Raw genomic sequence first — 16,294 nt, forward strand, 5'->3', positions numbered from 1 at the left:
GCTTCGGATGATTCCTCTCACCTCCGATATATTAGTATATAAGTGATTGTCTAAATATCGTATAAATATTATCGTACCTATTGTATAGAAGGGAATTGATTGCAGCATGCATAACGGAGCAGGAACTATAGATATAATATTATTGTTTTTGGATCAAGTCTATTGAATGAAAAAATAACAGATTATTTAACTCAACAAGGCTAACATTTATTTATATTGAAAATACGTTGATTGAGACAATAGTTTAAACAGTATCATTATTGGTAATATATTATCACTATAATGCTAGTCGTATACAATGTGTGGGGTGAGTTGTTTTTTTTTTTTTCTTATTTAATTAATGTTTGTTTTTTTTTTTGAAGTTTTTTTTTTTTTTTTTTACTCTCTCTACTTTTCATCATCATCGTCGTCGTCACTTAAGCCTACAGTAAGTTGTAATGTATAACACACATACATTGACAATGTCTGTCGTTTAAATATTAGCCGATTTCTTTTCGTTTTTTTACGACACTTCATTTTCCTCATTTTCTCCTTAATCTTTTACCGCCCGCCGCAGATGCGCGGCACGCGTTTTGTGGCCGGTTGTATATGAACAACATAACAAGTACAGAAACAATACAGAAACAGAAAAAAAAAAAACGTAACTATAATACACCACATCAACAATAATTATATTCACGGTTCGTGACGTGTATATAATAAGGAATTATAATATATATGTATATATATGTTTATTTATATATATATACATATAAAAAAAAATTACCTCGTCAACGAAACTTTCCTTTCCTTTCTTCTTTCCCTCGAGAGTCTTATCATGATGACGATAATAATACTAATTTATTATTATTATTATTATTATTATTGATGTTATTACTGTTATTACGCTCACACGGAACTATTTCGAAAAAATAAGCGGGAAAAAGAACAATCACGCGTCGTGGACGTTAACGCATAGCCAAAGTTTGAAGAAGAAAAAAACATACGCATATTAATATTAATAATAATAATAATAATAATAATAATAATAATATTGGGAAAAAAAATAAAATAAAATCATCGTAGACGTAGCTCTATGTATACATGTGTTACATACGCTGCAGCAGTCTGCTTCGTGCTACTTTTTGACCCGCGACCCGCGTTCAAGATTATAATTAAAACAGACGTCGATGCTTGAAACGCGCAGTCGTGCAGAAAAGAGAACGAAAAATTAATTTTAATATAAAACTGAGAAAATCATTATACGCACGTATGTACGTGTATAGTCTGAAAACGTTACGTGTCCGTAATTAAATAACGCGGTCATAGGTGATAAAAAAAACTTTAAAAAAATTTTATAAAGAGCACAGAATTTCATATCGATTCGACACGTAGCTTTTATCTACAGGTTTTTGATTTCGTAGGGCAAAGTGGCGTGTTTCTTACATTACAATTACAAAACGAAAGAATTTTCTATCTCCATTATTTCCCGTGTTTATTTTATTTTTGATTTTTATTTTTATTTTTTTACTCTGGTAACAGTGTCGAGCGTCGATCGAGTACCGTGTTTAGATTAATATCTGCGCAAAAATTTTGCAAAACGTGATCTCAGCAGCCAGTCTTTCGCAAAATTATACAACTTCAGATCCTTGAATGAATTTTTACACTTGTTTTTAAGCGAATATAATAAATGAATATATAAAAATATATATATGTGTATAATGTATATTGTATATAACGCATTATAGTGTGGTTCAAATAATTTAAATATGACCTACCGCAAAGAAATTGGAAACTATTAATGTATTATAGGTATATTCGTGACGCAGTGATAATATATAATAAGTACATGTTTTGCATTACATGAAATTGCGCATAACGTGACGCGGGAATTGTCGATAATCTCCTCGATCATATCGCGAGATTTCCGGCTCTGAGAAACACCTTTTGCTTCGTTTTTATCTATTCAATCACTTAAATCTTTTCAACTTTCAACTTTTAAGTACATATACTCCCGCGGTAAAGTCGCGCACTGCAGCGTTCTATGGCACTAATTATTCACGTATAAGATGTATACATGTAGGTATGTGTATGTATACGTGTGTGTGTGTGTGTATATATATATATACATGTCCTTCTTTTTCTCTCATCACTTGTCGCCTTATTGCGCCCGACTTCGAAGACCGACACTATTCCGTTCGTTTCACCGTAACGCATTTCATGCAACATTAAATAATCAATCAATCAATCGATCAATCAATCAAATCAATCCGTTCGCTTCTTACTTCTACATCTGAAATACCTAATATATATCCTGTATAACTTCGTTTTTTTTCTTTCTCTCCTTTTTTGTTTTTTTTTTTTATCAATCACCAACAGCTGATCTTTTCTCCTCCTTCTCATGCTATTAAATGTACAGTACTACTAGACACTTCACGAGATTCCATGAGCGAGAGACCGTGATAGGAGAAAAAATACAAAATAGACAAAAAGAAAAATAATATGTCTGAAACTTAACGTATAAGCTGAATTGAATGAAACATTCGTCGTACAATTTACAATATAAATAATAATTCACCGTTATACAACTCGGCAGTGCATGTTTATCAATTTTTCTTTCACCTTTGCGCACATCGTTACCAATCAACAATCACTCTCCCAATAGTATTTCGAACCGGGAAACTGACCGATTCTCGGGTGAAAAAATGGGTCCCAAAAACCGTTCCCGGTCCTAGGTTCGGTACTCGTAACTAGGGTCTGTACCAACGGGCGCCAAAATCCCTCTCCCAGAATCCCGTTCTCCCTTGCCACCCCGTCTCGGTCTGCACTCCTCACCCGTCACTCTGCGAAACTTTGCACTCTTTGAAATCGCGATCGACGGAAAGTGTGTAACGATTTCATCGGGATGTTATTGCAGCACATGATCAATAGAAGAAAAAAAAAAAATGCTCGAATAAAATCCCTGCGAAATCGAAACTCCCGCGTCTCGGCGCTCCGTCGATAATGTCGGGTCGCTTGGAAAACGCCACCGCTGCTGCGCACTGCCCTGTTGCGCAGTTTGAAAATCAAAGTATAATCGCACCTTGTTTCAGGCCGCGTATCGCTTACTGCAATGAATTCGTATTATTCGGTTGCCAGGGCGAATTCCTTCGCCGTCTTCGAAACCCCCTCAAGGGTTTCGCGATTCTCAATCGATATCGAAATCACTGCAATATCGACAACGCGACACTGGATGCCCCGCGTTTGCGAGACTCGGCCTGGATGCCCCGCAGTATTTTAAGGCTCCGTATCACCGAGAGAAATGGATCTCTCAGTTTCCGAGATCACTAGGATTTCTGGTGGAACACCACCGACGGCAGCATAAATCGCAGCGATGGGCAGCATGCGGCAACCAACAACAACAGCAGCAGCAGCAGCAACAGCAGCAGCAGCAGCAGCAGCAGCAACAGCGTTTACAGAATTCAGTATTTTTCACAATGGATTTTCAGAGTACAAAGTTTCAGAGTTCACAGGTTCAAAGTGTTTTTTTTTTTTCATTTTTTGTTGTTTGTTTTTTTTTGTACTTCAACCTGAGAGGGGGGGCCAGGGGGTCATTGAACGGGGATTGGGGGGTGGATTCGCGCGCCCTGCCGGCCAGGACTTGTACCTCACACAACTCCCTAGTTACGAGTACCGATACCTATATTTATGCGTTAATGTATACCGTTATTTGTTTTTCTTCTTCTCCGTACCTCGTCCGGTATTGTTAATAATATTACATTGTGTCGGAGAATAATCAAATCGCACGCTTAAATTTCGTCAATTTTCATTTCTCTTACTTCTCGTTCTTTCTTTCTTTCCTTCGTTCTTCGCACACCCGACGCGCTCGGCAACTTATGTGTGTAATACTTATACGATCTTATAAATATATACGTAAGTATTTTCTGGAAGCTGTTCTTTTTATCCTTTTTTTTTTTTTGTCCATTTATTTTACTCCTCTCTCCCTCCCTCACGCTCTTTCTATTGTCTCATTGGATTTTCAATATTTTTAGTTCTTTTTCTTACTTCCTGTGTACGTTAATCAAGCAATTTTCATCTGTACACATGTATTATATCAAGCGATCCGCTCACAATTCCCTTCTACACGTTAAATCGTATACCGTTTGTCGGCCTCGTTACTAAGTTCTTATTTCGATTTTTATACGAAATATTCGCGGGCTAGTTTTCGAATTTTCATTATATATATATTCGATCTACCTGCGCACGCGGCATTGAGATTTTACAGTAAATTGTACACACATTACATGTAATAATGGTGGCTAACGACTAATAATTTAAGAAACTAATCTACATTCTTCAAACGTTCAGCGATTTCAATTTTAAATTTTAATTTTAACTCGCAACTCTTTGTTCGTGTAATTACACATGTTGTATAGTATATAATTCTCATTTAAAAATAGACACAAATTTATTTGTGACACGCGGATTCTTAAGCCTATTACGTATATATTCTGATCACGGTTAATTAACTATATATGCATAATATTTAATTCTCGATTACTTCTGTTTTTTTCCCCGATCGTTATTATTATTATTGTTATTGTTATTATTATTGTTATTATTATTATTTATTGTTATTGTTATCGTTTATTTGTTAATTAATTTACGATTCCCTTTAGACTTCAGCTTTCTTAACGTATAGCTATTGTTGTCTAATATCATTATCGTTAATATCATTATTATTATTATTATTGTTGTTGTAATCATTATTGTTATTACGCTTATTACATATATAAATATGTATATATTTGTGTGTATGTTATTCAACATTAAGTGAATAGTCTCATCTAGGCTACCTAGAATAGACACTGCGACGATTATTAAATATAAATATTATATATATACCCACGTACGAATAGGCCAAGAGATAGTTACTGTCTCTGGACCAAAATACATATAGGTATATATCCAATATGTATAATTTCACATCACTCTTATTGTAAGCGACATGATTTCAATTTTTATTCCGTGTATGCGTGTGTGTGTGTGTGCGTGTGTGTATTTTCATATACATAGATCGGCATCTTTCATGTTTAATGATTGTTTTTCTTGTTTCTCCTTTTTTTTTCGAATATACTCTAGTAATCGATAGATTCAAGTGAAGCCTGCGTTAGTTTTGTTCGTCACATATCCTATTTACCACAGGTATTCGTCTAGGTTTTTTTTTTTTTTATTTTTATTTTTTTCGTGATTTCGAAAACCTTTCGGCCCGTTTCCACCTCCGCTCTCGATATATATCATATCGATCCCCCTTACACGCGGTATGCACACGCGATTTCTAGACGCTCCACGCTTGATATACATATATATAATGTATTATACATATAATATATCAATATAGCAGAGGCCGCGGTTCTATACCATTATCGTTATACTTATGTACAGTAAAATCTGGTTAACAAGCAGCGAACGCGTCTGAGAGCAAGACACCCAGATAATATTGCTCGTATAACAAGATCCGACTGTAAATTATGTACATCGATGCATGGCCTATATATCGAACGTCGCCGAGCTGCTCGCGATTTCCTCAAATCTCACAACAACGTCCCCGCAAAATGTATTCATGTGCATACAAAAGTTACGTTACGGTATTGAAAGAACTTCGTTTGTAGTAACAATAATAATTATAATGATCAAAACAAAAATAATGAGCGTAATAATCAATGTAATAGTGATAACAATAATAACAACAACAACAACAACGATAATAATAATAATAATAATAATGCCCAGATAGTACGTAGCTGGAAATTCCGCAAGCTTGTAAAAGAATTAAAGGAACTCGATGAACGTTCGTTATAATTCCATGTGCTTATTCCGCGGTTAGATATTCATTATTTATTGTAAATATTTTTTTCGTTTTTTTTTTTTTTTTTTTCTTACTCTCACTTTCGACCGTCTATTTTACGTACTCGTTTACGATTCGCGAGCAACTCTGAACTCACGCGTTCACCTATGGTATATATATATGTATACGTATATACAATAATCTATGTATCGGGGTGTATCGATAAAAATGCGCGGGGTACCACACAGCGTCCCTCGCCTGAACAAGACTAATATATGAAGATGAATAAGAAGAACGAGAACAATAAGACAGCAATGACAACAACAACGCCAGAGTGATTGCGTAACGAAGATGGAAAAAAACGTGACAAAAAAAAACAAAAAAAAAAAAAAAAAAATCGAATCAAATTAAATGAAGTGAAAATGAGAATACAAAAAGGCAAAAAAAAAAAAAAAAAAAAAAAAAACACACTTCCGATCCAAGCGCAAGTACTCGAGAAAGAAGGGGAATAAAAGAGAAGAAAAAAAAAAAAGAAGAATCGACAACACCGTGAAGAAAATCATACTAAATAATACAACACAACCGGAACGATGCGATTCTTTAGTTTCGCAATCGCGCAATATTTAATATACATGTATATATATACATGTGTGTATATATGTATATTTCGTGACAATTATCCCCGAAATTGTTACGTACGCGTAATAACTTCGAGTTTTAGAGTATTCAGCGGTCGTCTCTCTATATCCGTAATATAGAATAGTGGTAGCGATAGTAATAATAATAATGATGATGATGATAATAATAATTGTAATAATAATGACAATAACAATGAAAATGATAACAACGTCATCGATAATAATAATAATAATGATAATAGTAATAATAATAATAATGATAATAGTAATAATAATAATAATAATGATGATAATAACAATAATAACAGCAGCAACAACAACAACAACAATGATAATAATAATGGTAATAATAAGATCCGTAAATTCGCCTGGCTATTACGAGCACGGATATACGGCCGAGCTTATGGAGTGATAAGCGGCGAGGGCCGCGTGTGCGTGCGCGTGCGCGGGCGCGGAAGCGGCGTGCGGAGACGCCATCGCCGAGGCGGCCGCGGCCATCATCATCTGCTGGTGCGTTCGCTTTAGGGAGTTGGGAGTTGTGGCGGCGCTACTGGGGGTGTTCGATTGCTGGTGGTTGGTATGGTTGTTATGGTTATGGTTATGATTTTGGTTTTGGTTTTGGCTCAGTTGCAAGGGGGTGGTACTGCCGATGGCGTGGTGGGGGGTGAGCGCGTCGTGCGGATAATAACTCGTGGAAGATGGTGAGGTACTCACTACGTCCGGTGTGCTCGCGCCGTCCGTATGGCTGGTGCTGTCGGCGGTGCTCCTCGGACCCCCGTCGAGGCCGTTGCCCATCTCGGGGGGTTTCGTGCTGTCCCGCTCGTCGATTACGAGGTCTATCGGCATCTTGCCCTTCAGGCAGCTGATGTACCGGTGACAGAAGTTGTCGCAGAGCTCGTGGACCTGGGAACAGAAATTTGCAACAACCATCGTCAGACACTGCCGAATAACCAGAACGACGCAAGCTGGGCCAGGCGTGTTAAACGCATCCGCGGTTTACGTATTACAGGCGCGATGGCGTGATAATGTACGATACGCGCGATCCTGATCGAAACCTTTGACGCTGCAAGCTGAGGGAAAAGGGACTTCGTGTCACGTGTGCGACGGTTGTTCGTCTTCGTACGGGTGGGTATAGACGAGTAAAACAGATCCAAGGCAGTCGGAGAGCCCGAAGTAGAAGAGCGAGCGAGGAATCGTGGGTAAAGGTAGGTTACATATCCGTAGCCAAGGAGAGAGGTGGTCCGAGATGTGGCGTCGACTCGACTCGGCTCTCTGTCTGAGCTGGAGGAGAAGAGATCTGACCGGTGTCCGGTGGACCAGAATGTTATGTATGCAAATGAGAGCTGACAGGCCATACCCCCTGCATTGGGTATGGGATACCATACCGGTCATCCCGCCTGGCAGCACAGCCTTCGAGGAGATTTGGAAAATATGTCGTAGTACGGACGACGTGGAATATCGTTGCGTAAAAGCGTCACTTTGTGTACACGAAAAAAAAAAAGATCCTCACACACTCCAATCGTTACCGCCACGTGAATATCGTCAACGTATCGGAAGATACGAAATTGCGAAGACTATCCATGAAGGGGTGGAAAATCCCTCACGGATTGATTGAGAATTTGCCGTTACTCGGCATTTTGTCATCGTTCCCTCGACTCCTTCTTTTACACTTCTCTCGACTAAGACCCTTTTTCAAGATGAGATTTCCCATGGCCAGTCTCGGAGCCAAACCCGACGTGTGTGCTCCACGGCGAGTATGGGCAACGCACAATGGCTATGAGGATGACTAGACTCTTGTCGGTGGAGGGCGGGGAGGTTGCCAGCTTCGAAGGACACGTCCTGCACGCGGCTATAATGCCGAACTGGTTAGAATCTGATCCTTGAGGAGTGCGACCGGGCTGGTTCACGATCCTCTCTCGCACACAGGCGCGCTCGCGATTGAGGATGAACCGACGATTCGCGATTGAAGATGAGCCTGGACTGCGCTCGTAACAGCACGGACGGCATGCGTGGAATACGCGTTTCGCGTCGATTCCACATCGAGACCATCAGGTACGAATGGATGTATAGATGGATGGATACGGACCACACGCCGCTCGCCCGATCGATGAAACAAATCTCTCTCCTTCTTTCCCGCAAACAGAGACGCTCAATGTTTACCCATATGTTAAACATTGGCTCTCATTAATTTAGGGATCAGAAAAGAAACTAGCCATTTTACGACGCGGGGTGCGCGTATATAATACCGATGTGTTTGGAGGCAGAGGGGGTGAACGGAGCAGGACGGCCTTTAAAGTTTAAACACTTGTCGGTTCACCGCGAGAGTTTTATGGCCCTCCTCACCTGGCTCGAAACGTTCTACATACCCTATACTACTACTACCACTACTACTACTCCTACTTCTTCTTCGAGGATCCCGGAGGACGCGAAGGACTCTTACCATGCTCCATTGTGCACCCCTCACACTTTATACTCACGATCGGATCGCGTGTATTTTCCGAGCATTCACGCCAGACGTTTGTCGCGTCACGTGGGTTTTTTTCCCCCTGTCATTCCCGCAGCCATAAATGTACGTAAACGACTTTTTTTTTACATGGGAAACGTACGTCAACTTTCCCAAATACCATACGTACGTGAAAGAAAGAGAAGAAAAAAAAAAAAAAAACTTTTACGACTATTTCACCAAATGATACCCATCAGGCAAACAAAATTACGAAGAGATTAGAGTATAACAGTTTTCGATCCCCGAACTATTCGACACGAGATAAAGGTATACTGCATTATAAAAGGATGCCAAAGACTTCGTGAACGTTACGATCCTCATCCCGAACGGATCGGTAATAATTCTGAAACATCGCCGGGAGGAATAATCCATACAAAATTCTAAAAATTAATGGTCATCTCGAAGATGTTGGTGCATTAAAAATTTGCCAACTCTTTATTTTCATTGCTCGGAGAATTAAATAACTCCGCCAACAGCGATCGTTGCTCAAGCAATCTTTTTTGCGTATTACTATCGTAGCTATATATATATATATATTATTCCGCAGCGTCATCTGCAATTGCGTAATAATTGTGAACGTAATTACGGTTCGTTTCTACGACGCAGGTTCAAGGGTGTGGGAGTCGACGCACGCGGATGATTTGAAAATAGACAAAATAAAATAAAAAAAAAAAAACAAAAAGAGAGAGATAAAAAACGAACCAAGGTGAAAAGAACCAATGTACGATTTTGTGGGCATACCTTATAATACCTCTCGCGCCGCGTGTTTCGATCTCATTTCTCGCCGTGCGTCGTACGGCCAAGTTAATTAATTCCTGAATAAAGTATACCAGATCACGGGTAAAAGGAGGATCTCCATCTTTAGAAATTCCGGTCAGTCTCTCCGTTGGGTGTTCGTGAGGCATTATATACCTCTACATCGTCCGAGCGTTTGTGTGCACGCGTACCTACGATACACGCCACACCTGCGGTTTTCGAATTGAGAAAAAGTTGAAAAAAGAAAGAAAGTGAAAAAGGAAAGAAAGGAAGAAGACAGGAGGAAAGAGGAAAGAAAAGAAAAAAAAAAAAAGAAACAGAAACGATCCCGGAGCCCGAAAGAAATCTTTCCGAGTCTCGGTGGAGGTCGGGTAATCGGATACTCGAATGGCGGTAAAACTCCAAAAGACATGAACCGTCCTTGACCAATAAACTCTTGTTACCGGAGATGGAGGGGAGGTCAAAACTGTACAACGCGAGTGTTAAACAATAAAAAGAATTAACAAAATAAAATAACAAAAAAAAAAAAAAATGACCTAAGCAAACAACCAAACAAATCTCGACTCTCTCTCTGAGATATTGTTTATTTTTCTTTTTTATTTTTTATTTTTTTTTGCTCTTGTTAGTGGGTGATATTATTCGTTTAAATTTTATCGCCAGCATACCGATTATCGGCCCGCGTATACATACAATTCACATTGTTCACACGCGTAGGTGCAGGGGCATGGCGGGATAGAAGAGACCGGAGGTTCGGCGTGGGTGACGCGAAAACCACAAGTGCCGGTCAATAATACGCGTGTATATGTATACAACGCCGTTGGATCCTTGCTGTATCGATTTCTCACGAACCAAACCGAACGTACCGAAGGGCCCCGCGACGACGTCGGCGTCTGGGAAACATTCGTGTTCCTAACGAGATTCGTCGTGTATCTGGACTCATCTATCTCCTCGGGGGGAGAGTAGGATGAGAAGAAGGCTCGCAACTCTGTCCCAAAAATCCTTCTTCTTCTTCTTCTTCTTCTTCTTCTTCTTCTTCTTCTTCTTCTTCTACTCTGTCTCCCTTCCTCATCCTCGGGTAAGGATCTATCTCCGATGCTATCTGCCAGCGTCAATGCACCCCGACCGATCGGAGAGTGTATGGGAGGAAATGGGAATGGGTTACGAACCAACGGGACAGGGTCTCTCTTCTTTCAGGAAAGAACCAACAAGAGTTGTGTCGTAGGAAAAAAAAGGATAGCGGCCCGCGTTGCGGTTCCGTTTCGTATCGCTTCTCGTCTCGCTGCAGGAGGACTGCATGCATGAGTCTCGTTCGGTCACCCACGCAGCCTCCGGCCGTCCGGCTGGCCAGGAGGAGAGAAACATAAATACCGAGAAGAAGTAACTCTCGCGAGGAGGAGTGGAATCGAGACCTTATACCCTGGCCCGTACAGCGGCTCGTGCAACGCCGTAGGAATGAGGATACGAGATGGATATACAATACTCAAACTCGGAGGGAGAGGGACGACGGTTGTCGTGAGGACGACTCAATGACCCTCCACGACACCGGCCGGCACCGAGGCGAACCTCTGGCACGGAGTGCTGCTTCCGCTGCTTCTGCTGATCCCATGCCTCTGGAACTCGACCGTATTCTTATTTTATGACCGATTTAACAAGCCCGAGAGGAGAAAGAGCACCGAGTCTCCGTGCTTGGCTTACGATTAGGTTAGGAAGACTGACGATGAGCTGCCACCGCCAAACTCCAACGATAAGCCGTCTTATACGTATACAGGATTAATATGTTGGTACGTCTGATTACGTTCTGTGTGAATATGCGCGTGTGTGAGACCAGATTTGATAGGGGATAAAGGTAATCAATATCGATATGAGAGAGAGAAGGACCAACACCGATCCGATGTAATTCGTATAACCTGGGATACCTGAGACCATCGTCGTCGTTCTATGTGGACCAAAATTTCGAAACTAAAGACAGCTCTTCTTACTGTTGAGAATTTCATGCATTCGTAGTATAGGTAATTCAATACCCTGGGATCTCTGGTTCCCAAATTACTCGTTTTCACTTCAATCCGGTTCCTTAGCTTTTTAAAATCACCACTTTCTCAAACTATCCCCGAGTTTTTCCTCAATTTTTTTTCCAACTTCCGATGACCGTTTTAATACCCAAATCTTGAAATATGATATTTGTCCAGCAAAAAGATTCAAAGTGCACAAAAGCACACGATTCGTGCTCGCTTCAGGGGACACCTTGTAGACACATCGGTGTTTGACAATAATAAAAACATCCTAGATGCGTGCCTACTACCCAGGGTGAAAACGTAAGTAGGTAGATACCTATAATAGACGTAAATCTCATAATTGAAAAAATATCACCTGCACAGTTTGACGTATACAATTTTTTCGATCATTTATCCCGCCGGTAATTTTGACGTAATTTTTTTTTAACAGTTTGCAAAGCATTGTATTTGTGTACACATAGGTTTTCTATCTGATCTTTTCTCTCCCACTTTCTCTCTTTCTATCCCTTGGAGAAAAAATTGCCGGAAAACATTTCGTAAACGGAGTTTTGTCCAGAGAACTGCTGAGAACGGTGGGGTGGATTTTTTTCCTAGCTATTTGTTTTTTTTTTTTTTTTCTTCCTTCTCTTCGGAAAGGCAAACGCGCGACACAGAAAGGTATAGATCGGAGTAATTCATCGTTTATACACGTAAAAAGGCACGAGAGGAAGACGGAGAGAGAAGAAGGCAAGGGAGAGAGGTACCCTGTTTACCGAACAATAGGATTCTTCAAAGCCATAGGTAATGGAGGGAGCGGTATGGCTGTACCCCGTGGCCTGACCACCCTTACGGCATTCACGCGGACCGGGCAGGTATAAGATGCTGTATATATATACACAATATAACCTGGAGCAAAAGATGAGACTGCGGAGAGCGAGAGCAGGTTAGCGAGCAAAGGATCTTCCGAAACGAGGAGAAGGAAGAACCGTTGCGAAGAATAAGAATAGCTATGGATGCGGAATCGTTTCTGACGCGCCTGCGATCGCAGACTTGTAATATTATTAGAAACGTTATATCATGTATTATTTACACTTGCGGCAAACCGCAAAAGGTTTGTAAGAAAATATTTGACGAGAGAGGGGAAGAGGAGAAATATTTTAGTACAAAACTGCTGTAAGACCGAAACGAAAGGAGTCAAAGTGAATTTTTTTTTTTTTAAATACAGAGTCAAGAGAGTTGAAGCAGTACAGCGAAACTTTAGTTTCTCGAGGTAACAGCTGTTCAGGCCTGCAGACCTTGCCAGGAGACACGTAATATTAAACAGAGACCCTACGGACGAAGCGACCGACCGTTTCTTCCCTCCTTCGTTCTTTCATTCGTTCGTTCGTTCGTTCGTTCATCATTAGTAGAGACCTATACTTAAATTCAAAGACTCGAACGAGCGTAATTCGTGTTATTTGATAAACCGTGACTTTTAGAGAGTCTACAATTTCGATTTGACGCCCGGGCATGCACATAAATACAAACCCTGACGCTAACGAGACGGAAAAATAATCCCGCAATGTGTAGACACGAGTAGCCGAATTTTTTGTCAGTCGAAACGACAGCTGATTTAGAAAATTAACGAACGAAGCCAACGACGAATAATGATTCGAGAGCCGGGAGTGCGGAAAAAAGAGAATTGCGTCTTTACATCGCATACATGGGAGGAGGAACGAATTTCTGTTATACCGCCTCTCGTATAAATACAAGTATTCGGTTGCATGAGGTGCAAAAACCTTTTTTGCGGTATTGAAAGTTGAACGGCACTGACACCTGTAATTTCATGTAAGAAATGGTGAAATTATGGAGGAATTAGACGACGTCTCAAAGCCGAGAGCCTAAGCTAAAAGCGCAGCGACCATGTCGAAGACGAAGCCACTTAGACGATGCGAGTGAAGCCCAATGAAACCGAGCTGCATCGAAGAGTCAGGCCGGCCTTTCCATCGACCGTTGCCAGTGCCGCGAAACGTAATTATGCTAATACCCGATTGGTTGAAAAATGTTAAATGCACGGGGAGCACCGCGGGCTAAGAGGCTTCCCATTGGCCGAGGAGCGACTCCTATTTATGGAATATCTTTTTCACCGAGCTCCGCGAAGCCAACAGCAGCAGGGAGCGCAACAGATTACTTTGCAATTTATTTTACTCCATCGTCGCTAGATTCAAGATTCACGCGATATTTTCCTACCAAATGCGAATCATTGCCGTATAATATATTAGAATTATTTTATTTTCATGAGACGTCAGTTTTATTCTTTTCCAATAATGTTTGGTTGATGAAAAGTTTTTTTAGTTTTTTATCGATCAATCTCCACATTCTAAATCCGACGTTTCGACTGACTTTGATATTAAATTTTTGATATTAATTTGTACACCTCGCATAATATATAACTCAGAGGGTGAAATCTGTTTCAAGTACTTCCGTCAAGAAAACTAAAAAGAAAACACCTTTTTCAAACAAAGTGTTTGAAAACAATTTTCAACGGGTTATCACGACGGTAAATAAAATAAATGAATATAAAAAAAAATAAAATAAAATAAAATGAGAAACAACAAAACTGTATTATTAATAGACCTTCCATTCCTGTGAATCGCAGGTGCACTTTGATTCCCGTGTCTTCCGTATACCGGGCGTGACAATAAAATCGATCCAGTTTTCCTCCGCTTATTACAGTTTGTCATAAATATATGTATATATATATATATATATAGGACTAGAGCTGCGGTAGGGTTAGAAATCAGAGTAGAGTGATAAATATACGCGTCGTCGAAGTGCGCATATGCAGAGGTCTGTTTGTTGGTCGGTATATGGAGAACCGGTTATTCGGCGATGGTTGAGGGGGTCGGAAGTGCGGCGAGCACACCGTGATCCGTGGCGCGGGACGGGGTTTAACGACGCGTTTGATAGAGAAAACGAACTCTCGGCAAGGGTCGATTACTATCTTGACGTTACCCATTGTTTGGAAAGTAATCAAAGTTACTCTCACTATCGTCCGCTAATCGGCAACGGCGAAGACGATGACTCGAGACTTCCTTCATCCCCGTGCATGTCAGCCGTAACCCATATGTATATATAATGTATCTATGCATGTACAGCCATGATAGAAAGCAAACGCAACGCATAAAACTATACAATTCATCCAAAATAAAATAATTTGAAATCTGCAATTTGCCGTAACTACACTTGTGTGTTCTATTTTCAGTAAATCGACAACGTAAATAACCAGTTATATATAAGTATATATACACGTGAAAAAAAAAAAAATTACTTTCGTACAAATTTTCTGGTTCAATTACACGGCGTGATGCGGATAATACGTTGCTTACGCGTTCTATGCGCTTGGTTGTATTTACTGCGCACAAGTGCCTGTACAAAATTCGAAATAAAATAATACCGGTGTATGAGTAATTCCGGGGCAGGAATATCCGATCGGCAGGGGTTTGGCTGGAGGGCAATCAGGCGTAGAGGTAGGTATATAATATAATCACCGTAAATGTGGAAAATTGCTATAAAATTGCATGATAAACCGGGCCGACCGGTGAGGCGAGGAGGTCGAGATGAGCATCGTGCAAGGGCCTCGACCGATGCATGCATGCATGCATATACCTGCGGTATAAAGGAACGCTCAGGGGACGCGATCCGATTTTTTCAAGCCCGCGGTCTTTATCTCTCTCTCTCTCTCTCTCTCTCTCTCTCTCTCTCTCCCTCTCCCTCTCCCTCTCCCTCTCCCTCTCCCTCTCCCTCTCCCTCTCCCTCTCCCTCTCCCTCTCCCTCTCCCTCTCCCTCTCCCTCTCCCTCTCCCTCTCCCTCTCCCTCTCCCTCTCCCTCTCCCTCTCCCTCTCCCTCTCCCTCTCCCTCTCCCTCTCCCTCTCCCTCTCCCTCTCCCTCTCCCTCTCCCTCTCCCTCTCCCTCTCCCTCTCCCTCTCCCTCTCCCTCTCCCTCTCCCTCTCCCTCTCCCTCTCCCTCTCCCTCTCCCTCTCCCTCTCCCTCTCCCTCTCCCTCTCCCTCTCCCTCTCCCTCTCCCTCTCCCTCTCCCTCTCCCTCTCCCTCTCCCTCTCCCTCTCCCTCTCCCTCTCCCTCTCCCTCTCCCTCTCCCTCTCCCTCTCCCTCTCCCTCTCCCTCTCCCTCTCCCTCTCCCTCTCCCTCTCCCTCTCCCTCTCCCTCTCCCTCTCCCTCTCCCTCTCCCTCTCCCTCTCCCTCTCCCTCTCCCTCTCCCTCTCCCTCTCCCTCTCCCTCTCCCTCTCCCTCTCCCTCTCCCTCTCCCTCTCCCTCTCCCTCTCCCTCTCCCTCTCCCTCTCCCTCTCCCTCTCCCTCTCCCTCTCCCTCTCCCTCTCCCTCTCCCTCTCCCTCTCCCTCTCCCTCTCCCTCTCCCTCTCCCTCTCCCTCTCCCTCTCCCTCTCCCTCTCCCTCTCCCTCTCCCTCTCCCTCTCCCTCTCCCTCTCCCTCTCCCTCTCCTCTCCCTCTCCCTCTCCCTCTCCCTCTCCCTCTCTCTCTCTCTCTCTCTCTCTCTCTCTCTCTCTCTCTGCGCCTCGGCCAATGGCAGCGTCAGCTGCCATTT

The 16,294-nt window shown here is 41.8% G+C and overlaps 1 protein-coding gene across 6 annotated transcripts in view; it reads right to left on the bottom strand.

Annotated features, from left to right (window-relative positions):
- LOC107222053 (homeobox protein homothorax) overlaps positions 1-16,294 on the bottom strand; it is a 297,335-nt gene that overhangs the window by 234,343 nt on the left and 46,698 nt on the right. For all 6 annotated transcript variants that reach the window (XM_046730451.1, XM_046730450.1, XM_046730449.1 and 3 more), the window contains one exon: positions 7,159-7,347. In XM_046730451.1, coding sequence (XP_046586407.1) covers positions 7,159-7,347 — 189 coding nt within the window. The remainder of the gene's footprint in view (positions 1-7,158; positions 7,348-16,294) is intronic.

Source organism: Neodiprion lecontei, chromosome 2 (genome assembly GCF_021901455.1).
Source record: "Neodiprion lecontei isolate iyNeoLeco1 chromosome 2, iyNeoLeco1.1, whole genome shotgun sequence".
In the NCBI taxonomy this organism is placed as follows: domain Eukaryota; kingdom Metazoa; phylum Arthropoda; class Insecta; order Hymenoptera; family Diprionidae; genus Neodiprion; species Neodiprion lecontei.